Source organism: Balaenoptera ricei, chromosome 1 (genome assembly GCF_028023285.1).
Source record: "Balaenoptera ricei isolate mBalRic1 chromosome 1, mBalRic1.hap2, whole genome shotgun sequence".
NCBI lineage: Eukaryota > Metazoa > Chordata > Mammalia > Artiodactyla > Balaenopteridae > Balaenoptera > Balaenoptera ricei.
In genome coordinates this window covers 12,498,370-12,524,208 of record NC_082639.1, presented here as the reverse complement: position 1 = coordinate 12,524,208, position 25,839 = coordinate 12,498,370, and the positions used below count along the sequence as shown (strand labels likewise).

Below are 25,839 nucleotides of genomic sequence, written 5' to 3'. Positions count from 1 at the left end.
ACCTGATGGGTACAAGAAGTGAACCATGTGGATATCTAAGGAAAGAACATTCCAAAGAATAATAACATTCCAAAGAATAACCAGGGTTCAGAGGTGGGAGTGTGCTTGGGACAGTCAAGGGATAATGAGAATCTTGTGTGGCTGGAACAGAGTGAACAAAGGAGACTATACTAGGAGAGGTTGGACAAATAATGGAGGAGAGGGTGTCCTACATATAAGGCTTTCTGGCTGTTACAAGGACTTCGTGGACTTTGTCATATTCTTTGAGTGAAATGGCTGATGATTTAGGTTGCTGAGAAGACTGTCAGATGGCAAGTGTAGAAGCGAGGAGATCAGTTAAGAAATGGTAGCAATAGTCTAGGCAAGAAATGATGGTGATTTGGACTAGGGGGTTAGCAGAAAGATAAAAATTGGATGCATTGGATAGAGCCCACGGTTTGGATATGGAGTGTGAAAGAGAAAGAGGAGTCAAGGATGGCTGTAAAGATTTTTAGCCTGGGCACTTGAAGGAATAGAGTTGCCATTCACTGAGATGAGTAAGACTGTGGGTAGCCAGGGTTGGCAAAGTGCAGGAGAGATGAGAGATTCAGTTTGAAGCATGTTAAGTTTGAAATGCACATTAGGACATCCAGGTAGAAAAAGGTATGTGTCTGGAGTTCAGGGGAGAAATGCAGGCTAGAGATTTTTGTCTAGATAGCCAAATGGGAGTCATGTAGATGGATTTAAAGCCGTGAGACTGGATGAGATTACCGAGGGAGTAAGTGAAGATAGAGAGGCTAAGTCTGGGAGACTCCACCATTTGGAAATCAGGGAGGAGGGGGAAATGGCAAAACACTAGAAAAAGAGCAAGGTGGGGGGGGGGGTGGCGGTGGTATGAGAAAACCAGGGGAATGTGGCATCTTGGAAGCTACCGTACTTGCACGTGTTTCCAGAAGAAGAGGAAATAGTCAACCATGTCATATGCAGCTAAGAGGTCAAGTCATATAATGACTGAGAACTGACTTTGAATTTAATAAAAGAGTATTTTCAATGAGAGGTAAGGATGAAGCCTACTTGGAATGGTTTTAAGAGAATGGGAAGAGAGGAGTTGAAGATAGTAAGTATGAACAATATATTAATTTTTTTAAAGGAGTGTTACTATAAAGGAGAGCAGGGAAGTGAGGTGCTAAGTAGAGATGAATGTAGAATTGAGAGTTGTTGTTTTTTTTTTTTAAGATGGCAGATGCAGCATGTTTATTTGCTGATGGGAATGATCTTCTAGAGGGAGGAATTGATTTGGATCAAGAGGAAGAATTAATTGCTAGGACAGTGTCTTCAAATAGTGACAAAGGCAGAATCTACTATACAGGTGGAGGGCTTGACTGTGGATAGGAACATTGACCCTTTATCCAAAGGAACAAGAAGGAATATCAGGTTACGGATGCTGGTGGAAGTTCTCTACTGATTGCTTCACCACTCAGATAAAATAATTAAGAATGGAACAGAACAGAAGCCCTTGGGAATCCTGGCTGGTGATTATGAATGTACAGTTATATTCATTGTAGTCTTTGCCAGGCGGTTCTAGGAAGTTGAATGTTTCGACTTCCGGTATTGTACTAAGGTAACACCTTCACTCTTAGTCAGTTTTGTTTGACTCAGCCTGTGTTCACTTCCCAAAGCAAATGAGCAGTTCTTAGGACAGGTACTTCAAAAGACTAATGTTTGAACCACTCTTTCTAAAATACCCTTTATTCAAACCGAGGCTAATTTTGGCATCTGTTTAATATATAATGTCATAAGTCACAGCCTTTTTTAGTTACTTTAAATCAAGGTAGAAATTTTCAAGTAGAAATTTTTACATTTAATATTGGACTGTTGTTCTGATTTTTAAAACTTATTAAACATTAGCTCACACCCATTTACAAAAGGGGAACAAATTTCAGTTTTAAAACTCTCCAAAGTTATAAGAGTCTATAAATTTTGGGAGAGCCTATAAATGTTAGGTAAAGATTTAAAGCTTAGCCTGTCAACTCTAGTCCTGGAGCACAGTTGATTTTCCTACCACATTCTCCCCATAGAATCTTCTTCTAAGATTCTATAGAATCCTTCTAAGAGGTCCTTCATAGAATCCTTCTAAGAGGTCAAGTCACATAATGACTGAGAACTGACTTTGAATTTAATAAAAGAGTATTTTCAATGAGAGGTAAGGATGAAGCCTACTTGGAATGGTTTTAAGAGAATTTGAAAGGATTTTTAAAGGATTTTTTTTTTCCCCTTTCCAGTTTCTTCCCTTTTAGTCACGCGTGGAGTTCCAAGTGATGGGTTGTGGTTCAGGCCCTTTGTTTTAGAAAAACATATCAAGGTCCGAGATACACGTACTAGATGCCTGTTCTAATCTTGGCCTTGCTACTTCTGAGCTACTTGCTTTTGAAGTTAATCACGTCTGCATTTTCTGGGCCTCGATTTCCTTCACTGTATAAAGAGGAAAAGATAAGACCACTGTTCCTAAAACTACACAGCAAATCACCTGGGAAACTTACTAAAAATATAGATTCCTCAGCCTCATAACAGTCACTCACCTGTTCTCAAGGGATTGGGGATAGAGTGGTGGATCTGCATTTTAAAAAAAAATGTCCCAGTTGATTCTAAACCTAGCTAAATTTGGAAACCCTGGATCGCTGCGAAATCTTCTTGCTTTCTTATTGTGCAAACTGTGACCTCACTTTGTTGTCACAGTCTATTAGGTGGGTGTGTGCCAAACTGGACTCCCTAACTGTTGTTAAGAATGGCCGCTCTATGCTCTCTTAGCTGCTTCTTTATAGAACTAGCTACCTGTTACCCTAGTTAGGAATAGCCTACTTTCTGAGGAAATGATTATGGAGAAAGGTTTTGGGTGTTGGTTGCCCCAGACTCTTCATACATACTACCTAACTTTCAAACCAACCCAACTAGGTTGGCACTACTATTATCCCCATTTTGCAGGTGAGGAAACTGAAGCTCAGAGAATCACCTAATAATTTACCTAAGATCACACACCAATAAGTGACGGAGCAGTGATTGAAACGCAAGATTTTGTCTCTAAAGTCTGTGTTTTTTTCTACTATGACATGCTGTGAGTAGTTTTATTTTATTCTATAGTTTGCTAGTTTCACATGATCAATTTTACTTTTTAAATGGACTTTTAAATTTTAGAATAGAACAGAGTTCCCACAACCAGTTTTCCGTGTTGTTAACATCTAGTCATAATAGTACATTTATGACAATGAATGAACCAATATCGATACATTATTATTAACTAAAGTCCATACTTTATTCATGTTTCCTTATTTTTTTATTCTGATGTCCTTTTTCTGTTCCAAGATCTCATCCAGGACACATTACATTTAGTCTTCATGTCTCCTTAGGTTCCTCTTGGCTATGACAGTTTCCCAGACTTCCTTGTTTGTTGATCTTGACAGTTTTAGGGGTATTTTGTGGACTGTCATTCAGTTGTGGTTTGTCTGATGTTTTTCGTATGGTTAGACTAGAGTTATGGATTTGGGGGAAGAAGACCATAGTGGTATAGTGCCCTTTTCATCACATCCCATCAAGGGTACATACTGTCAACATGATTTATCACTGTTGATGTCAACCTTATCACCTGGCTGAGATAGTGTTTATTAGATTTCTCCACTATAATAATTATTCTTTTTTTTCCCCTCCTTTTAAAATTCTTTTTTAAAGTTTGTTTATTTTCCTGTGATTCTCTTTTCTTTATTTATAGTTGCCCCTTGGTCCTTGGCATTCAATTTGAGGGGGAATAACTAAGCTATCTGGCCATTACGTCTATCATCAGAGTCAGGAAAGAATGATGAGCAAAGGGTATGTCAGCAAAGAAACCTTTTCGCAGCTTAGAGAATTTTAAAATATCAACATGATTTGCCTTTTTAAATTTTTTGGTGGGAAGCAGGAGGATGCTGAAGACAGAATCTCTCTTTTATTATGACTTAACCCAATCAAGATCCTTCCAGCTATCCAGAGTCAGAAGCTCTGTTGGAAATAATTTTGTTTCCTTAGGACCATTCCCGAAGAGAAAAATCACATCTTACAAAATCACTGAGTAATCCTGCAGAAAGTCTACTTTTGGAGTCAGGGGCAGGAAAAAGAAAGAGTATTGGTCATATCAGATGTTTATAGGAAGGCCAGAATATCCTCAGAAGCTGAAAAGTGCTGGAACTATCCAGAAATAACTGCCCAGAGTGTCACTGTTTCTCGTCTGTGTAAATGATACCTTAAAAATGATACTCATAGGGTTCTTGGATCCATTGATGAAGCTTTCTGTTCTGTGTCTAGTGGAAAAGCTTACTCTTAGGTTTTCTACTGCCCTTTCCTGAGCCTGTGGTAATATCGCCCGGAAAGAAGGGAGTGTGGGACTGATACCTGGCACCAGGTATAACCAAAACAGCTGACAGAAAAATCTGTCCTGGAGAAGATCACCCAGTCCTTCCCTTGCCTTAGGTCCCAAATGTCAATGCTGACATTGAAATATCTGGATGTGGAATTTTTTTAGAATAAAATGTATTAGTGTACTTATAGGCATTAGATTCTGCTTTTTAACGTTGTTTTGCATCTAAACACTTCATACATTTTTTTTAAAAAATCACCACTATATGTAAATGTGTTCTGAGAATACCTGTCTATGGAGAAGGGGGAGAAATGGATGCTTATCAACTGGTAAATATTAGACTGTGTAGCAAGAGGACACTGTCGCATGCCTTTCAAATACACTTCAAGCTTCTCTTCTCTGTCTTAAAAACAAATCATTGATCTCAGTGTTTTAACATTTTCTTTGTGAAGGAGAAGTCCCAATTCGTTCTTACTTACAGATCTTTTCTTGATTACCAGATGTATTGATTACCAAAATGTGTTAAAATCTGTCCTTAGTTTATCTCTTCCATGTTGGAAATTCTATATCCTTTAACTTTATTCATTTGGTCCAACTCATGAGCCTTTCCTGTCCTTTCTTAAAACCTTCTAATTTTTTTTTCTTACTTTAGATAGAAGTTCAGAGTGTCATTGAGAATAAGCAGTGACTTTCCTTAGAATTCTGAGCTTTCATATCTACACGTGTGTTCATGTCTGCCTACTATCTTGACAAGCAATTTTTGGTTGCTCTTGGATTCCTTGTGCAGTAAAACTCTCAGACCATCTAGTGTTTCTGTTTATTGTCAGGTATCCACATAATTCCCTACCCCACACCCCACCCCGGGCAAGAGCACGTCATGTTTTATGACCACAATAAACTTCATTTTGTATGATTTATTAATGTTGTGTCCTGAATGAAATTTTAGAAAGCTAGTCCTGTATGGGGGAACACAAAAGGTATTGTCCTTGTGTTATTTCTAACTTCTCCTTCCCCATGAATGACCCTGTTGGTTTCTAGTACGCTCAGCAGTACATTGTACCAACTCGTGCCCAGTGCACATTGTTTGGCTGTTTACAGTCCAGGATCAGGCCAGTTTCTCAAGTTTTCCAACTCTCTTAACCTTGAGGAGATTTTGTAAAGAATCTACAGGGTGCTCTTCCCAGGTGGGTGAGAGTTGTGTTTGGTCATTTATTAACTTAAAAATATCAGCCTGAATTCTGGAAAACTACTTTATCCTTTCAAAGCTCAGAAGCTACCTCTCATCTCTTCTTGGGGAGATGAACACTTGAACTATACTTTAATTGACTCTACTTATCAAACAAGTAGTACCCCTGATTATTTTCTCTTTTCCATAGTTCTCTTGAAAGTGATTATGGGCTATGGATTTTATATGTGGTTTGTTGGCTTTTACACTCTGTTCCTTTCTTGCTTTCTCTTCCCATTTTAGTAAGCTTTCTGAAATCCCATTGCCCAGTCTTGAAATGTTTGTTGCTCTTTGATTTATATGTATATATGAGTTATAGAGTGGTTAGATATTAAATGAGGGATGTGTTCTTAAAGACCTCACATAATGAATTTTAATTCTGACGATGGATTGCTGGTATTTCTGTTTACTGGTGAGAGTAGTGGGTGATGCCATGTGACAACAGTGTAACATGCTTTAACATTAGCTTTGGCATTAGCCATTTTTTCTTTCTTAACAATAAATTTATTAAGACAGTTTACATATAGGAAAATGAACAAATCTTAAGTGTATAACTCAAAGACTTTTTTACATATGTATACAGCCATGTGATGATCACCTAGATCAAGATACAAAATACTGCTATCACTTCAGAAAGATCCCTTGTGCCCCTTTCCTGTCAGTACCACTCCCCACAGAGGTAACCACTGTTCTGACTTCCAAGAGATTTTTTTGAGATTCATCTTGGTTTTTTTTTAAGATTCATCCATGTGGTTGCATCTATCAGTGGTTTATTCCTCTTCATTGCTGTGAGTATTCCATAACATGAATATACCACTTTTTTTTTAACCCATTCTCCTGTTGATGGATACTTGGGTTATTTCCACTTTGAATATAGCTGCAGTCAACATTCTTACATAAATTTGTTTGTGGACATATGCACTCATTTCTTACTTAAGACCTACTTGTCAACTTTAAAGAATATTCTAGGGGGCTTCCCTGGTGGCGCAGTGGTTAAGAACCCGCTTGCCAATGCAGGGGACACGGGTTCGAGCCCTGGTCCGGGAGGATCCCACATGCCACGGAGCAACTAAGCCTGAGTGCCACAACAACTGAACCTGAGCTCTAGAGCCCACGAGCCACAACTACTGAGCCCGTGCACCACAACTACTGAAGCCCATGCGCCTGGAGCCCGTGCTCCGCAACAAGAGAAGCCACCGCAATGAGAAGCCTGCGCACCACAACGAAGAGTAGCCCCCGCCCGCCTCAACTAGAGAAAGCCCGCGCGCAGCAACAAAGACCCAATGCAGCCAAAAATAAATAAATAAATAAAAGAATATTCTGGACACACTAAGCACCCAGAGAGTTCTCTCCTCACTTAGTCTTGCTCTAAGTAGGAGGATATGATAATATAACTAAGTATTTTAGAGGTTTGAAGAGAAAAGACCACTCAGCTAGTAATTAAAGGTACACTCATTATTAGGGCCTCATGACCTAAAGTGATGGGAGGAAGGCTAGTTGGTGGTAGTACCATTAAGAGCATGGTTTTTGTGCCGAGCACACACAGGTTTGCATCTGATCTCTTCAGGCTAAGGTTGCTTAGTAACTGGATGACCTTAGACAGGTTGTTTAACATTTCATTTGCCTCACCTATAAGGTAGACACGGTAATACCTACATTTCATAGTTTTTGTTCAGATTATATACAATACATCTTTATACATATACTGAAGTCCTAGCTAAGGAGTTTAGAGAATAGTCATAAGTTATCCTCAAGTTCCCAAAGCTTGAAAAGTGCATTCATTCCTTTGTTTGTTCATTTTCATGCCTTTATTTATTGAGTATTTATGCCCAGTGCTGTTCTAAGTACTGCAGATATAGATGTGAACAAGCAGCAAGATCTATAAGACAATAAACAAATCAATACGAAGAAAATATAAGGAACTAAGAAGAAAATAACTGGTGGTGCAAGAAAGTAGATGGAGGTGTTTAAATAAGTTATAAAATGTATATAGAGCCAGGACTTATATGGATGGATAGGTTTTTAAAGGAAATATGATTTATGAGGAGAAAAGTAGTAAACTAATGAAATAGGATTCTGTTCACAATTTACCTTTTTTTTCTTTTTGGCCCCGCGGTGTGGCTTGCGGGATCCTAGTTCCCCAGCCAGGGATCTAACCCGGGCCCTGGCAGTGAAAGCGCCAAGTCCTAACCACTGGACTGCCACAGAATTCCTTGTTACAATTTATTTTGAAGACTAGTTGTTTTTATTAAGATTATGTGATTTTGCTTAAAATAACTGACATATTTGAATCTCCATCTCCATTTTTTTGTTTTCATAGTAGGAAGGCACCCAGGGCCCAGATACCATGGCACTAATCGCTATGAGGAAGGCATAGGATGTTACTTAAGTGACTACTTTTAATTCTTTGTTGAGTTAGCTCCTTCCTGCTTCATGGACCCGTTCCTGGTTAATCTTCTTTATGAGTTGGTGATTTCTCCTTGTCTCCTCTAGCCCTATGCAATCCTGGAAGAGCCTGGATCTGTGGTGGTCTCGGGAGATGTGAATGAGAGCAGAGCCAGTGGGTTCCCCTAGGAAAGGAAGGAATCCTTTCTGTTTATTTATAAAGTTCAGATCCTGGAATTTTTCCAGAATACATGCTTATCTAAGGTGGGTACACATTCTCTCCTGGTGGAGAGAAGAGTGGGGAAATTTGCATAGCACAAATCTGGGTAAACTTTAGTCCTCTAAGGAAGAGAATAAATAAGGTTATACCATATTTCAGTTTAGTTCTCTCCTGCCTGACTAGGATTTTCCTGTTTTGTTACCAGGCCAGAAACTTTATGACTAGCAACATTGTTTTCACTTCTAAACAGAGCCACTTAAAAGGGCACCCCGGGGTGGGGGTGGGGGGCCCTCCCACCCTGAGAACTGCAATTAACAAATAACCAGATTAAACTCAGACTCTGGACCTCATCTCCTTCCCCAGAAATTGAATCAAAAGACTACTTAAAATGGTAACAAGGAACTGTTACTGGTTTTCATGTTGTTAGTTTTTAACTGATAAGTGCTGCCCTATTTATCAAGTGGTCTTTCATGTGGGTTTGTTTAGAAGTGAAAACAGTGCCAAAGGGGAATTTCTTTTTGTTCATGCCTATGGCCTATATAGTTATACAGGATCTAAAAGTTTCTCATGCCCATTACAAAAGTTCCTCTTGTTTTGGATGTTCTGTAAATGACCCAGGGAGTGATGTTTTTAAAGATATGGGTATAATTGTAATAATGAAAATGTGTGCCCTGAAGCCTGAGATCCAGACAAGCTTTGTCTAATATTAGTGAGTTGTTTTGATATCAACCAGTAACTTTCTGACCATGTTGCAACTGAGGAAAAAAATAGAAAAAGGAAAAAAAAAAAAATTGGACTGTGAGGGGAACACCTAAAGAAGTGTTTGGCCTTTCCCCTGCTGAAAGGCACACTGATACCTCCAGGGTAGGTTGTGATTAACTGGAGCCCGGTCTCATCCCAGCCCACAAGGGGTCCATAACCATTCAGCTTCCTTGGATGGGTTCAGTTCTGCAAACATTTTCATGAGAAATAGTTCCTATTCTCTAGGATAATATAATAATATAATCTTATTGGGAGATTCTAAATGGATAGTTTCAGCAGTGTACTAAATGCTCAGATTGAGGTTAGATAAAGGATGTCCCTCTCCATTCACCCCTCCCTCCCCTAGGAGGGTCTTTAGCCCAGCATGGGAAGGAATGTGCTGGTCCTGAAGAAAGCCATGTCTAGAAGAACTTAGTTCTTTTGCATCCAGTACCATGTCCTTGGTGACTAACCTAAGTCCCTATTTTAGAATTAAAGAGCACAGCTGGCTAGAATCAAGTCTTGGAAAGCAGGAGTTTAGGGGTTCTGTAGTGACTTTGCCAAAGAATAACTTTATATTTATCTCCTACCTTTGTTCTTTAAAATAGGCATTATAGTTTTATATCTTCCCTGGGCATGTAAATAATTGAGGAGACTCAACATAATTATTATTGGCCACATTGAAGTTAAATTGGAAACATTTTCATTAGCTGAAGAGAAAGTGATATCTGTTCCAGATAGAACCTCTGTGGTCCTGGCTGCATACTTTGGAGACCGTTCTGGATAGTTATTAGTCTTCAAGGTGTTTACAGTGCCCAAGACAGACTTTATACTCATGAATTGTGTTTTTCTCAGTTTTCCTTTTGTCTCCCCCTTCCTCAAATCATGAAACATGCTTTTCTTGTTCTGAATACAAAGTATTACCTATAAAATCAAACCAGTTTAGAGATGTAAGCAGTTAAATTATAACTCCAGTAGCTTTTCTTTAAAGGGTCTCTTCCTTCCTAAGTTATAAGTGCCAGCCTATCTTCTTGTGCCCTGTAGGTTTTCTGATTTCAGATGCTAATGTGGTGTTCTGGGAAATACCTCTCCAAATTATTCTTTTTGACCTCCGACTCTTGCTATCAAGGTCAGTCACTTCACACACTACCATAATGACAGCTCTGTCACACCAAGGGCTTGGTCCACTTCCCAAGACCCGGCTTGGGTCCTATCAGCAAAATTCATCTCCCCCTACTCCCTCCCCCCCCCACCACACCAACTCAGGCTCCTCACTACCACAGAAAAGTACCCACTTTTGTACAGTATTCTGAGGAACACAAATAAAGGACAGTGTGTTCCTATTTCAAAAAAAAAAAAAAAAGGCCAGTTTTGTGTGGGATGGACAAGTGTACCTCATTTGGAGCTGCGAGTGAATGCTTTTCATTGGACCTACCCTGAGAAAGTGAGTGCGTGTGAAGAGTTGTTCATATGAGATGGAGAGTATGACCTGAAACCTCAGTCCCATTATTCATTCTTTAATGTCCCCTTTGGCATCATTACTACAAAATAAAATTATTTGAAAGCATCCAGGGAAAAGTTTTTGACTTCCAGTTAAGAAGCAATTTAGACCCCCTTTTTAAAAAAGCAAATCACACACCAAAGCATTCTGTAATTCCATGAGCGAAGTGGAGATTTTTTTGTCCAGTGCTTTTCTTCTGGATTAATTGGCATGCTAGTGAGTCTCCCATGGTAAAATTTTTCATGCTCATAGTTTTCTTGTTTTCAAACTTTACCTCTTATAGGTACCTAATTCCTAGTATTAGATCTTTCTATTTTCAGAGTCATGGAGAACTATTAGCAAGTCACTTGTGTTGCTGTAAATAAGGTGTTTTTTTTTTTTTTTTAAATTATTTATTTATTTATTTATTTTTGGCTGTGTTGGGTCTTCGTTTCTGTGCGAGGGCTTTCTCCAGTTGTGGCAAGCGGGGGCCACTCTTCATCACGGTGCGCGGGCGTCTCACTATCGTGGCCTCTCTTGTTGCGGAGCACAGGCTCCAGACGCGCAGGCTCAGTAGTTGTGGCTCACGGGCCCAGTCGCTCCGCGGCATGTGGGATCTTCCCAGACCAGGGCTCGAACCCGTGTCCCCTGTGTCGGCAGGCAGATTCTCAGCCACTGCGCCACCAGGGAAGCCCCCTGTAAATAAGTCTTAAAGTGACTTGTCTGAAAGCAGTAGGTGGAACAATTTTTTTCCATTTATTTATTTTGCAGAGTGTAGGTTCAGTAACATGTAGATGAGGATGACCAAGGAAATATTTGTGTGTTGAAAATGTTAAGGTAGTTCCTTTCAGCACCCCTTTAATCAGAGCACTTGGCAGGGAAAACCCACTTTGGACTCATGTTCATATAGTCATAAACAGAGTGTATGCACAGAAAAAGTCTGGATAGATTCAATGTTAAGGAAAATCATATAAACTGGGGAAAAAGTCAAAAGGCTGACCACATGCCCTTTTAATGTCATCTTCGAGCATTTTCTAACAGGTTCACCCAAGGATTATTTAACTCTCTGCAACATGGTTCTCAAAGTCTAGTCCCCAAACATCAGCATCACCTGGGAACTTGTTAGAAATGCAACTTCATGGACCCTACCCCATACCTACTAAATAGGAAACTCAGAAATGGGTCCCAGCAATCTGTGTTGTAACAAGTCCTTCAGCTACTTCTGATACAACTGAAGTTTGAGAACTACAGCTCTAGGGGAATGGTAACTATGACATCTGAATAGTAAACCAATAATATTAATAAATAATGCTCACAGTATGGAGAAGTAAAAGTAACTTTTTAGTCATGCATAAAATACAGGCACCCCCAATTAGAATGGGTGCTTGTTTTATCTTGTATCAAACAATCACGCTTCTCTTCTAGTGCTAGGGTCTACGTGAGTAGACACTACAGTTGTGGGAAAGTGGCATAGAAAGCAAACCAGAATTTGGCATCGCTTCACTGTTTTACCATCGTCTTTGCAAAAGTAAACAAGAATGCCTTGTAATTCTACCACTGTCTTTCATATGTGAAAATTTCTTCTGATTTCATAGGAATCTTGGGAAACATGTGAGCCAGTTAGCGATTTTAGGGAATGTTAGTTCTGTGTATAGGGTGCCTATCTGATTATCCAGTTTCCCACAGATGCCTTTTTGGCTTGTGTCTTGTTTTGAAACTTGCTCCATCGATCATATCTGCTGTGTGATTAGAGGCCTTTGGTGTTTGGGGAAAGAAGCCTGTGAGGATAACCATCAGCTCTGGGAGGAACGGGCTTAAGTAACATGTCTGTCCAAGTTTGACGTGGGCATATTTGGTCCTGTGGTGCTTGATGGGAACCGACTTGGGAGTGACACTCTTTCTAACTCCACTTCTGTGATACAATGATATTTAGACTGTCTAGAGCCCCAGTGACCTCATATTTTGAAGGCAGGCTGAGAAAGGTCCTAATGAGTAGAAAATCTTCATTTATAAGTTTTCTTTTCTTTTCTTTTTTTTTTTTTTTTAAAAACCCACATTTTATTTATTTATTTATTTATTTATTTATTTATTTATTTATTTATTTATTTATTTATTTATTTATGGCTGCATTGGGTCTTCGTTTCTGTGCGAGGGCTTTCTCTTGTTGCGGCGAGTGGGGGCCACTCTTCATCGTGGTGCGCTGGCCTCTCACTATCGTGGCCTCTCTTGTTGTGGAGCACAGGCTCCAGACGCGCAGGCTCAGTAATTGTGGCTCACGGGCCTAGTTGCTCCGCGGCATGTGGGATCTTCCCAGACCAGGGCTCGAACCCGTGTCCCCTGCATTGGCAGGCAGATTCTCAACCACTGCGCCACCAGGGAAACCCTATAAGTTTTCTTGAGGGAAAGGTATTTATTTCATCATTTATCACCATGATGATGATGGGCCTTTTAACTGTGGAAGGTCTTCTGTTGTCAGCCTGCCCTATACTGTACAAGATTTCCAGTGACTCATTCCCTCTCTAATGTCATAGGTGGGTGTGTTAAACAGCTATGTGATATCATTCTAGCTACTGTATGGAAGGAATTGCTTGCACATAGGTGCAGTTCTTCAAAGTTTAGGACCTGATATTTTATCTAGGGATAGTCCATATAAAAGTTACTTTCCTTGCCCAATAATGTGTGGTCATTTTGTTTGTTTGTGTTTGTTTGTTTGTTTTTTAATAAAGTTTGTAAATACTACTCTTTAAATAGCTTGCTTTTCTTGGAACTTTAAAACAGCAAATAAAGGTATGTAATTTGAAAATGAGTTTTCTTGTTTTTCTAAGAATTCTGGTAAAGATATTGTTTGCTTTCCAGAACTTGGATAAATAGACTGTTTATTCTTTAAGATATAGAAATTGCCAAAATTCATTGACCTCTGCAGTCTCTGATCTCACCATAAATTTAATTCATTTCATTATTTCATTTGTGGACCTTGCATTAAGATAATTGGGAGGGGAATTGAAGACCCTTTGCTTTAAACAACTTCAAAATAGGAAATATGTAAATTTTAAAAATGATAAAATTAGGGGCTCTTGGCAAAGGCTTTACAATATTGATTTCTTCAAGTAACAAGAATTTTAAAGTATCCAATTTGCAACAAATAATGTAAGCATTACATGCATGATTGGGTCACAGAAAATTTGACACACCAGTATCTTTGACCTCTTGTCGCTGAACCAACTGTACAGAGGTTGTATGTTGAATTCTGTGCCCTCCCTCCCCCTTGCTTCATTTGTTCTTGTAGGGTAATTTTTCCCCCACTTTCCTTATAAATTGAGGTGGAGAAGCACAATTTAACTTTTCACTATGACTCTATATAGCTGTCAAGATAGTATGATGCTGAAATTGAAGCTTCCACATGTTACATAAAACAGACCTTGGAAATTTTGGATGAGGGGATTCTCCTACTTCTTTGGATAAGAAGTAGAGGGAAATTTTTTGGCTTTCTTAAAGGTCAAGATATTTGAGAAGTCATTTCGGAAAGCCCTTATTTAAGATAATCCTTAAGGATTGATTTATCATTGTCACTGGTCCCAGTTTATCTTTCTTTGGAGAGCCTGGAGAACAAATAAAGGGTCCTGTCTATATTAGAGGTAGAGTGTGACCCAGAGCCTTGTGGAGAAAAAGAGATCCTAAGAATAGCCTTCTGTTCAATTTACTTATCTCTCTGTCTGTTCTAGGTCTGTGGCTTTAATTAATTAAGATTTAGGTTGTAAATCAACTATATTTCAATTTAAAAAAATTTTTTTAGTACAAAGGAACTTAAAAAAAAAAGATTTAGGAAAGAACTTTTTCAGCTTTGAAACACTCAGACCTTTTGAGGTGCCTGACTTGTTTGTGGTAACTACTCAGAAGGAATGTATCTGTGTGCATGAAGAACAATCTAGAGAATGAGTATAAGCTATGCCTCGGTATTCTCATCTGTAAAATGGAAATAAAGGAACTTCCCTGGTGGTCCAGTGGTTAAGACTCCACACTTCCACTGCAGGGGGCACGGGTTTGATCCCTGGTCTGGGAACTTAGATCCCACGTGTTGTGTGGTACGGCCAAAAAAAAAAAAAAAAAGAAAAACCAAACATAAAATGGAGGTAAAACTAGAGTTTTGGAAGGATTAAATTACTTAATACATGCAGAGTACTTAGAAATGTGCTTAGCATATAATAAATGCTCAGTAAATATTAGTCATTATCATTAGTAGCAGTAGTAATAGGTTTTTTTTTAAGTCTTTTAACTTTATTTTTTATTAATCAATTAATTTTTGTCTGCGTTGGGTCTTCGTTGCTGCACGCAGGCTTTCTCTAGTTGCAGCGAGTGGGGGCTACTCTTCATTGTGGTGCGTGGGCTTCTCATTGCAGTGGCTTCTCTTGTTGCAGAGCATGGGCTCTAGGCACACGGGCTCAGTAGTTGTGGCGCATGGGCTTAGTTGCTCTGCAGCATGTGGCAGCTCCCGGACCAGGGCTCGAACCCGTGTCCCCTGCATTGGCAGGCGAATTCTTAACCACTGTGCCACCAGGGAAGTCCCAGTAATAGTTTTAAGTAGCAGTAATTGTAATTTCTCTTAAAAGTCAATCAGGTCACCCATCCATCCCTACCACCTTCCCCATACCCTGTAAGCATAGGCATAGAATTTATAAAGTTAAAATCCTTTGTCTAAAGTAGTACTGTCTCTGTAATGATGGAAATGTTGTGTATCTGTACTTTGCAGTTCAGTAGTCACTAGCACGTGTGGCTAAGTGGTGACTGTGTTGGGCATGCAAGTCTAAAGTATAGTCTTTACTTGGGTTTGATTTTACATATTGTTATGTTTTACAAACACTCTTTTTGATTCTATGACTAGTTTTTCCCCTTAAGAGGTATGTATTCTTATACTACATTTGTAATCTCTTTACACCCAGCAGTGGTAAACATTGGTTTGCCTTGCCTCATAAAGTATTGGTAATTTATTTCAAAAGATATTATAGGAAATATATAGTACACATGAAAGAGCAAACCCTAACTAGTCTTATCATGTTAACCATTGGTTTTTGTTTCCAAATCATAATTCAGTATATTTGAGTTACCTTTGTGGGACTTGGGATGACCTTCCTTTCATATCATGTAGCATCAGTTACAGTTTCATTTCTATTGTACTTTCTTGAGCTAAATAGTTACTCTGCCAGGAATACTCTAATCATATTGTAGTAGTTAAATATGTCCACCAGTTCAGTTCTGTTCTCATAAACTTTGTGCCATGTAGAAAGCAGTACTTTCAGATGTCTGTGGCCAATTGACCTGGTATTAACGTCGTATTAATTTGCTTTAGCAATGATAATAACAATACCAGGCACTGTCCTAAATGCATTATGTGATTTAAGTCATTTAATTTTCACAACCACTCTTTTATATGGATATTCCTTGATCTATTTAAACACTGCAAATAAGCATCCTTGTATCTTTTCTTTTTTCATTTGCCCAGCTGTCTTGTTAGATTAATCCCTAGAAATGCAATTTCTGATTGAAAGCATATGCACTTAAACTCCTTTGATACAAACTGCTCATTTTAAGTTCAAAATCCTATTTTTGTTTGTTTCCATGTTTTGCTTATTGGGGGAACCTTGGTATGCTGCTTCACTTTTTTGTGGGGGGAGGGTGTGCCTCGCAGCTTGCGGGATCTTAGTTCTCCGACCAGGGATAGAACCTGGGCCCTCGGCAGTGAAAGCACGGAATCCTAACCACTGGACCGCCAGGGAATTCTCTGCTTCTTCACTTTATACACTCAATTTAAAAGCTGGGATTTCCAGTATCTCAAATTCAAATCCAAATTTTAGTCTGGAAAGTTTTTAAGCTACTACTCTGCTGAAGTCTGTTACATATTTTATTAGCTTTTTCCAGCTTTTTCACAGTACTTAGGAGTTCCAGAGTAGGGGCAAGAACTTGAAGCTTTGTTTGGTATTTCACAAATTAAATCATTTTGGGGTAACACTAGCATTTTAACTAGACTGTTGTGTTAGTTAGGCTTTCTAGTTGGACTAGGAGGCTTCCTCCTAGGAGGGCAAAAGTTTTTAACCAGAAATCATGAGATTGTATGAAAGACAACATATCATGAGTAGCCCCCTTAGTCGTGATTCCTGTGAGATATGAGGATAGCAAGAACTGACTCATGGAATACTTCACCTAGTGTCTCAGCAAGAACCATTCCTAGAGAAGACTTGTTTCTGTGGTCAGATCCTGGTCTGGATTGATGTGTGTTCTATTAGAAAAGTATTCAAAATATCTGATGCTCACTGCATATTCTGAGTGCTGGTACCTTCCTAGTAAATCATGTTGTTACTCTTTTTTTTTTTTTACCACACTACGCGGCTTGTGGGATCTTAGTTCCCTGACCAGGAGTTAAACCCAGGCCCTCAGCAATGAGAGCACAGAGTCCTAACCAGTAGACTGCCAGGGAATTTCCTCATGTTGTTACTCTTAAGTTGCATCCCAGGGAAGACAGTCCTCTTCTCCACCTTCTCAACCTCAGGACTGTGTAATCGACACCATTAAAGCAGTCTGAGCAGGGCTTTTCAAACTGTGTTCCCATATGCCTTGCAGAAGGGGGAGGCCAAGTTATCCACTTAAATTGGAGCACCTCAACAGCTATCGTGTTAATCTACTGCTGGGATTCTTTCTGCTTAAGATTTCCTTTGAAAAATAGATCTTATAGCTTTAACAACAACAAAAATTATTTTTAATATACCAGTATTAGTAAATACTGGATGAGACAAATTACTTTGGTCTTGAGCAAACTAAAGGTGGCAGGTAGAGTAAGGGATTGGGAGAAATAGCTATTGTTTCAAAGACAAGAAGCTCTGAAAAATGATGCTCCTGTGGGACATTTGTTAGCCGTAAAGTTTTCCAGCATGAGCCAGATTTCTATTGTTTTGAAATTTGGTCATCATAGCTCAGAGGTCCAGCCTGGAGGGCCTTAGTAGCCACTCTTGGCTGCAGTTTCATTGGAATGCTTTCATATCAAGCCTTGAAAATCTGCTTCCATTGTGCTAGTGAGTCCCATAGCTAGGGTCCCAAAGGTCACTATGTTAACATTTGACTTATAGGACAAATGAGAACTGCATTCTGCCTCCTTTTTTTTTTTTTTTTTAACCTATGTTTGTTAGCAGTTATTTTTAAGTTGTATCTAGCCTCTATATATACTCCTCCCCGGATCCTTTACATGCTTTCCTTTGTGATCTCTGTTAAGCTTATTGAAGGGACGGACAGGAGAGTCGACATTTATTGAGTACCTGCTATGTGCCCGGCACTGTGCTAGGTGCTTTGAATATACTGTTTAATACTCAAAACAACCTTATGAGATATATACTCTCATCCCTAATTTCAGGTGAGCGAACTAAGCCTGAGAGAGACTAAGTAACTTTCCTCTAATTCAGGTTTCTTTACTTCAGTTATAAAAGACGTATAAATTGGTGATGGTTTTCTCTCAGACCTGCAAACCCAGTTTTGTCTCCTCCTCTCCTTTATGCTTTGTAGTATTGGTTCCTGTTTTGCCACTCTTCCAGGAAAAGGTGATCTATAGACAGCCTACTTATGGCTTTTTGTGAGGCCCTGAATCCTAACCATGCTGTTATTGACTTCTCCCAGGGTCCTATCCTTCCCCCAAAGCTGGCGCGACTCTGGTTGTATACAAGGACCTGCTGGTGCTGTTTGGTGGTTGGACACGGCCAAGCCCTTACCCCCTACACCAACCAGAGAGGTTCTTTGATGAAATACATACTTACTCACCCTCTAAAAACTGGTAAGCCACAAAGATAAGATCCATCCTTTCAATCTGGAGTAGAAGATTTAAAATGTTTGGATTCCTTATCTTTTTTTGTGTGTCCAGGAATCTCTTTGAGAATTTGATGAAAGCTTTGGACTCTTTTCCCAGAAAAACAAAATTTTTACATATGCACAGATTTTGCCTGCAGTTTCAGAGGGTTTACAGGACCCCTTAAAACTTGAAGTTAAGAACGCTTATTCCAAAGAGAAAATGCAGAAGACATTTATTCCTCTTCCAAGAAAAATGAATGAGACAGTTGAAGAATAGAGAGCTCTTCAGCTTTGGCTACTGATTCCCCAGAAGTGCTATGGATCCAGATGATTCTTTACTCCCTGCTTTGTCCCCAAGACTGACTCCCAGTTGTTTTACAAACTTGTCTTTTTTAAATGACAGTAACCTCTGTTCCTTGTAATGGACTACTTAGTACAGGGCTCTTGGCAGCCGCTACTGATCAGATCAGGCCTCTAGGAAGAAATAGCAGGTGGTGTTCCTTCAGCAAACTAGGCCGAAGCAGCTAAGGAACCATAATGGAATCCCTTGTCATTGTTTTCTCATCACTCTACCTCCAAGCCATACACATGGAGAAGTTGAAAGTGTACGTAACGTTAGCAGATTCGTAGAAAAGGCACAAATACCTTGTGCCATCCTCCATTTATTATCCTGACAGTTTCTCTACTGAAGGTGATAGGATTGTCATTTTAAATGGATGCCTGCTTACTGTTTTCCACCTTAAACACATAAGACCAGAAGCAGAGGGGCTGACTTCTTGGCTTCCTCCTGTCTTTCTATATTAGGTGGAACTGCATTGTGACAACCCATGGCCCACCTCCCATGGCTGGCCATTCTTCTTGTGTGATAGACGATAAAATGATTGTCTTTGGTGGCTCCCTAGGATCCCGGCAAATGTAAGTATATTTGGTTTGCTCGCTATCAACCTGAACGTAAATACTCCTGGAAAAGTAAACTAGGTCAGAAAAGTAAACTAGTCAGGGTCAGTATTCCTGAACATGGTTCTAATTAATCCAAATAATTATCTCACGCCCTAGTATTCCATTTTCTGATTCTAGTCATAGACCAATAAGTTGAAAAACTCGCTCCATAGAATCAGGGCTATGTAGAATCTCTGTTTTGTTTGGTATGTGGTTCAATTCAGTGGGATCCAGTTCTGATGGGGCCTCCACCTTGTCTGTTTCTACCTGTGCCTACAGAAGGCCACCCTCCAAGAAGCAGAGTACTTTTCCTTTTCTCCTTTATGGCCCAGCTCGTAACCCTTGGGGCTTTAGAGAAGGAGAGAGGTAGATTGACAGGACAGGTGGAAATGGTTCACTCTCCAAATAGGATGGATTGAGGGAATGGGTAGGAGCAAGAAAACTGTGTCAAGCCTGACATCCTCTGTGAAGCCACAGAGGCCACAACTGGCCAGCTCAGGCCAGACCCAGAGCAGTCTGTCTGAATCACTAGGTATCTGCTTTGGCATTAGGAGCAGTAGTGGTCATTTCCCCTGTGCTTTGAAATGGAAGTTGATGAGCCGTCAGCAATAAAACCATTCCAGATCCAACCCTGTTCCCCCTTAGGGTACCTTCCATCTTCTTATTTTAAAACAGTGTGGAGTAGACAATGTGAGCTCTACCCTCCAGATGAGAGGGTTTAGGGCTTTAGGTATTGGAGCTCTTACTCCTGTGTTCCTATGTGTGAAAAAATGACCATAGAGAGAGGACCGTAAAATAGAGACTGCCACTTAGGAGTCTGTCCTTGCCATACTGGTCCCTTGAGGGTTGGAGATGCCAATTTGTCCTTGATAAAACTGCAGCTTTCATTAGCCATGGTGAAATTACCTTTTGTAGCCAAAGTCAATAAATCTTTATCTCCTGGACAATGATGGAACTGCCTTTTGAATAATTTTTTTCTCTTCCTTGTGGGTTTTGCCTTTGAAAGACTATATCATGACTAGTATCTATTTCCTGCTATCACCAATTAATTAACTCTTACTTTAGGTATTATTGTTTGGCTACAGACGTGACTCAAATGAGGCCTTATGGGTCAATGGAAAGAGCAAAGGTTTGAAGGTCTCCTTTCCAGGGAAAGGAGGGGAAGAAAAATATAGTTGAGTGCTAACTATGAGCATGGCACTTTTGGGGGGCATGCTTATGAATGTAACTTCATTTATATCAGTTCTTGTGGTCCCTGAGAGCTCCCAACTGCTTCATTCTTTTGTCCTTGTCTTATAGGAGCAACGATGTCTGGGTCCTTGACCTCGAGCAGTGGGCGTGGTCCAAGCCGAACATCTCCGGCCCTAGTCCTCATCCTCGAGGTGGCCAATCTCAGGTGCTCAGAAATTAAAATAACTATTCAGCAAACACTGTAGCATCTTTCAGTTAGGACAGGAGAGGGAGGAGGGAGTCAGGTAAGATGCCAACATACATAAGCCAAAGAGAATTTATCATTCTTTTTTGCTGGTATTTATTTTTCAACTTCTAATGGGTTATAATTATTTTTGTTGGCTTTATATTATGCCTCTCCTGAAAGCATTTACTTTGCTTTTTTATTTTTCAAGAGAACCCTGCATTTTATGTGGTTGGCACTCTCGTGTTAATAATATTTGATCAACAAAGAATCCATTCAGGTGAATCATCAGTAATTTGTTTACAAGGATCAGAATTGACATGGTTTGGGTAATGGAGATCTTATGGTAAATAGAATACTCTCATTTGGGAGCTGAGTAGACTATTTTCATTTACCACTGAAGTATAGGAGGTCAGATGCCTGTGTCTTTGTAGGTTTATTTTAAATTTCTTCCTCTCCCCAGATTGTCATAGATGATGCAACTATTTTAATCCTTGGAGGGTGTGGCGGTCCCAATGCTGTGAGTATTGCTGGTATGGTGTTCCCATGCACATGCTGCTAAGTATTCAAAACTTGCTTCCCCTGTCTCGTCTTGTAAAAGTGTACAAGGCCATTTCTGTAGCATTTTTATTTAGAAAATACCTTTTCCACTTTGGGTATGACATGCCTTTGTATTTTCTGGCCTTTTTCTTCACTCTCTTTTTGCAGGGGGAAGCTTTTCATCAGAGACATTCGTCTATTGAATATTAATATCTAAAGTCTTCCTAACTCCCACTTAGTCTTTGGGCTATAAGGTTTGCTGCTGTCATTTTTTCTAGGACGGGTGGGACAGAAAAGCAGGTGGATAATGGCCAGAGTTCACATGGAATTTATTTAAGAATGCAGATTCAGACATTTTGGATATGTATTATCTACCCTTTCCATCAGTGTACACACACACAGATACACACACATAAAACGACAGACAAAATTCAAAACCACTTAAAATTGATTCATGGGGTCACAAGTACAATTTCATGTGCCAGACCAGTGGTAATATATGAATGAAGGAATGGCTAGAGATTTTGCTATTCTTTCTGAAGAATTCACGCACTCTATGACAGACAGCAAAACTTTGAGATTCCAGCTCTGTGTGTGTATGTGTTTTGTAACATGTACCACACCTGAGTCCTGTTGTTGGTGCTTCTCTTACAGCTGTTCAAGGATGCTTGGTTGTTGCACATGCACTCAGGTCCCTGGGCCTGGCAACCACTCAAGGTAGAAAATGAAGACCATGGGGCCCCAGAACTGTGGTGCCATCCAGCTTGCCGAGTAAGTAGGGAACTGACAGGCCAGCAGAAGGAGAGGTCCTAAACTCTAAAGCCAGATTAACTCATCAGATTTCCAAGCAACTTTGTATGGAAATTGAAAACCCCTTGATGTCACAAAAGAGGTGGACATTGACCATAGCTTTTTGGGTATTTCTCACATACATGAGCCACTAGATGGAAAAACTTAACATGGGCCCCACTTATCCTTTAAGCCCCAGCTTTAAGCATCTCTTTGTCTCTAAAACTTGCCCCAGGGTCCCCCAAACAAATACTTGATTCCTTCCTCCACTCTACCCCTATTCTGTAGCGATAATTCAAATGGTAGCACATGTCTCCCTGTAGCAACAAATTGTTCCCATGTCTATCCCCACATCTAGCCTAGAGGGCAGACTGCATTCTTTTCATCTCTACATCTCAGGTACCTACAAAACACGTGGCACATCCCAGATGCTCATGATAAAATGTTTGATGGTTAAATGAATGATCAGAACTGAGCACAGGTTTTTTGTCTTCCAGGTAGGGCAGTGCGTGGTGGTCTTCAGCCAGGCTCCTAGTGGGCGAGCCCCACTCAGCCCCAGTTTGAACTCTCGCCCATCACCTATCAGTGCCACTCCTCCAGCCCTAGTTCCCGAACCTCGAGAATACCGCTCTCAGTCTCCGGTAAGGAGTATGGATGAAGCTCCCTGTGTTAATGGCCGCTGGGGAACACTGAGGCCCAGAGCACAAAGACAGACCCCCTCAAGTTCCCGAGAAGGAAGCCTTTCCCCAGCCAGAGGAGATGGCTCTCCCATCCTCAATGGTGGGAATTTATCTCCAGGACCAGCAGCTGTAGGCGGCTCTTCCTTGGACAGCCCTGTACAGGCTGTATCTCCTAGCACTCCATCTACCACTGAAGGATATGACCTAAAAATGGGACTTTCTTTGGCCCCCCGACGAGGGTCACTACCAGATCAGAAAGATCTAAGATTAGGATCAATGGATCTGAACTGGGATCCAAAACCTGCTTCCAGTAGCAGTCATATGGATGGTGTGGACAACAGAACAGTTGGGGGAAGTTTGAGACACCCTCCTGAACAGACAAATGGTGTGCATACCCCGCCGCACGTGGCCAGTGCCCTTGCGGGAGCCGTTTCCCCAGGTGCCCTGCGTCGGAGCCTAGAAGCCATCAAAGCAATGTCGTCCAAAGGCCCCCCAGCCTCCGCAGCACTAAGTCCTCCTCTGGGGTCATCTCCAGGCTCCCCTGGGAGCCAGAACCTGAGCAGTGGAGAAACAGTGCCCGTTCCCCGCCCAGGGCCTGCCCAAGGAGATGGACATTCCTTACCTCCCATTGCCCGGCGCCTGGGCCACCACCCTCCACAGTCCCTAAATGTTGGCAAACCCTTGTACCAGAGTATGAACTGCAAGCCCATGCAGATGTACGTGCTGGACATTAAAGACACCAAGGAGAAGGGGCGAGTCAAGTGGAAAGTATTTAACAGCAGTTCTGTGGTTGGGCCTCCCGAAACCAGCCTGCATACAGTGGTGCAAGGCCGGGGTGAGCTCATCATCTTTGGGGGACTCATGGACAAGAAGCAGAATGTGAAGTACTATCCAAAAACAAACGCCTTGTACTTCGTGCGGGCGAAGAGATAATCTGTTCTGGAGCCCTTTCCCTGCCGGTGGCTTTTAATGTGGAATTTTCCAGCGTGCAAGCCTTTGGACTGAGAATTGAGAAAACAAAGGACAAAATTACTCTCATAAACCAAACCCCAATTCCCAACCTCACTCACTCTGGGCTGGGATCAAATCTCCATTAAGAAAAGAATTATATAAATATATATTATATAGCCAACTCTGTTTACAAAGAGGGAGAGATCTCCGTCCTGGTTCCGATAAAATTGTTGCTGTGTTTTAGCAGAGGCTGTGCTGCCTTTTTCTACTTTGCTGATAACTAGACCAAGAATTTAGGGAATAGATTAATACCAGAACCTTCCTAAAGAAACTGAAGAGCCACCTGTAAATCTTATTTGGCCTTCTTAGAGTTAGAAAAAGAAAGGGCATGTGTAAGACGCACGACTAGAGGTTTCAGATTCCCATGCCTCAGGGGCTGGCAGGGTAAAAGTAACCTGTAGAAAACTGTTCTTCTCCCCGCCCTGCCCCGCCCGCAGAGGACCTGTGAAAACTTCTCTTTGCAGTAATGCCCTATGCCTGGCCCTATTCTGCTCTTTGTGACTGAGGAAAGTTACCCAACAAGGGATTTTGTTCCACGTTTGTGTGCTGGGATCATCGTGAAACAAAGTTTATGCAGAAACACCTAGTGTCCATTGGTCTTTGCTCTCTCCATGTTTCAGAAAACATTCTGGTGTCTGATTGTGGAATTTTCTGACAATCATATTTCATTGCAGTTGCCAAAAACCACATTTGTTCTCTTTTTCTTTCCTTTAAAACCTGATCCTCAGAGGCTGCCTTTTCTATTTATAGGCTGCTTTTCTTCCCTCCTTCCTCCCTTCCTCCTTCCCTCCCCACCCCTCCCTCCCTCTTTTTCTTTAATATGTGGATTTTTTTAAGCCCTAAAACCTTTCGCACTTTCCTTTATTAAGCTTGGGTGCCCAGAGAAATCTCTTAGAAATATTTCTGGAATCCTTTTTCTGGTGTCACTAGGGGACCAGTAGGGAATTCTGAGATGCCAGTATCATGAGACATCCTTGAAGCATCAAAAGATACTGTTTTACCTTATGGGCTTCTTTTCATTTCCAAAGCACATTGGACACACCCATCCATGTTTATAGAATGTGGAAATTGATCTTGGGAGAGAATCCCAATAGCAGATCCTTCTAGAAGTAATTTTTGCCCTTGTTTGTGACATGCATTTTTCTGCCTGGCTGTTGACTGGTGATTGGGTTGAATATCATGTGCTTGGCCTCTTTGATGCGTGGCTGACCTTGGGAGCAGCTCCTTCTTTGTCATTGTCTTGTTTACCTGTCACCCAAACAAGGCTTGGTTTTTTACTTTCACGTCATTTCTGAGATAAGGTATAACCAACCAGAGCATTTTTTTTGGTTGACACAGGAAATTACAAGTTACCAGTCTCTAAACCATGGCCTGGACATAGGAGACATTGGCACCACTTAAGTGTGGATTTTTTTGGTGATTTCTCATCAGTAGAAAGAGGATTTTTATTTTGCCTTTAGGGTTTAAATTTCAAAACACTGCATTTCTCATCCCCACGCTCCCCTTTTTCTTGTTAGCATTTCCCAAGCGCAAGCCTGCTACAGCTGGCCCTGGGTCCTGGCTCTCAGCCAGCTCTTAGCAGTCTGTCTGATAAGTCTGTTTTCTCCTGTTAACGTCATGTTAAATCCTTTCCCCTAGCCATTAGCTCTACAATGTGGTCTTGGTGGGAAAGCGCCCCTGGTGCCAAGCCCAGGAAAGGGCCAGCTCATGGGGAGGGGTATGTGTTCCAGAAACTGCTCTATGTGCTCCCTTAGATGAGGAAACTACCATGTGCCTACTTACTGTGGTGTCCAACTGCTCGGAGCTCAGCACTTAGCTTTCCAGACTCTCTGCTCTGGGCCTGTTGCCAGTCCTTCTTTGGCAAAGACTGTTTGAACATGTGGGGGTCCTTATTCACAAGAGAAAGCTAGCCTAGAAGATCAGCAATTTTGGCATTATTGCTATTGCTGAACCTTGTTTATGACATTGCATTTGTGCATGGACAGTGCCTCCAGACTCAGTTCCTACTTAAGTATAAAGTATTTGGAAGCCTGAAAGTTCAGAATCTCAACTTTGTAATCTTTCCTTTTGTCCTGTGGCCTTCCTAAGCCAGCTGTTAACTTGTTGATTCCTTCTACTTTCCCCAAGTAGGCAGGCAACAGAGATGATGATTCTCTTAGAAAGTAACCTGGCTCCTCGGGACTCCGTGGCATCCCAGTATTACCCACGCCACTTGGAACCAGACTGTC

At 40.8% G+C, this 25,839-nt stretch overlaps 1 protein-coding gene across 2 annotated transcripts in view; it reads left to right on the top strand.

Annotated features, from left to right (window-relative positions):
* Nucleotides 1–24,193, top strand: part of FBXO42 (F-box protein 42) — a 100,823-nt gene extending 76,630 nt beyond the window's left edge. For both annotated transcript variants that reach the window (XM_059914486.1, XM_059914494.1), the window contains 6 exons: nucleotides 18,071–18,224; nucleotides 19,043–19,153; nucleotides 20,477–20,573; nucleotides 21,055–21,111; nucleotides 21,786–21,902; nucleotides 22,418–24,193. In XM_059914486.1, coding sequence (XP_059770469.1) covers nucleotides 18,071–18,224; nucleotides 19,043–19,153; nucleotides 20,477–20,573; nucleotides 21,055–21,111; nucleotides 21,786–21,902; nucleotides 22,418–23,533 — 1,652 coding nt within the window. In that variant the 3' untranslated portion in view covers nucleotides 23,534–24,193. The remainder of the gene's footprint in view (nucleotides 1–18,070; nucleotides 18,225–19,042; nucleotides 19,154–20,476; nucleotides 20,574–21,054; nucleotides 21,112–21,785; nucleotides 21,903–22,417) is intronic.
* The last annotated feature ends 1,646 nt before the right edge of the window (nucleotides 24,194–25,839 follow it).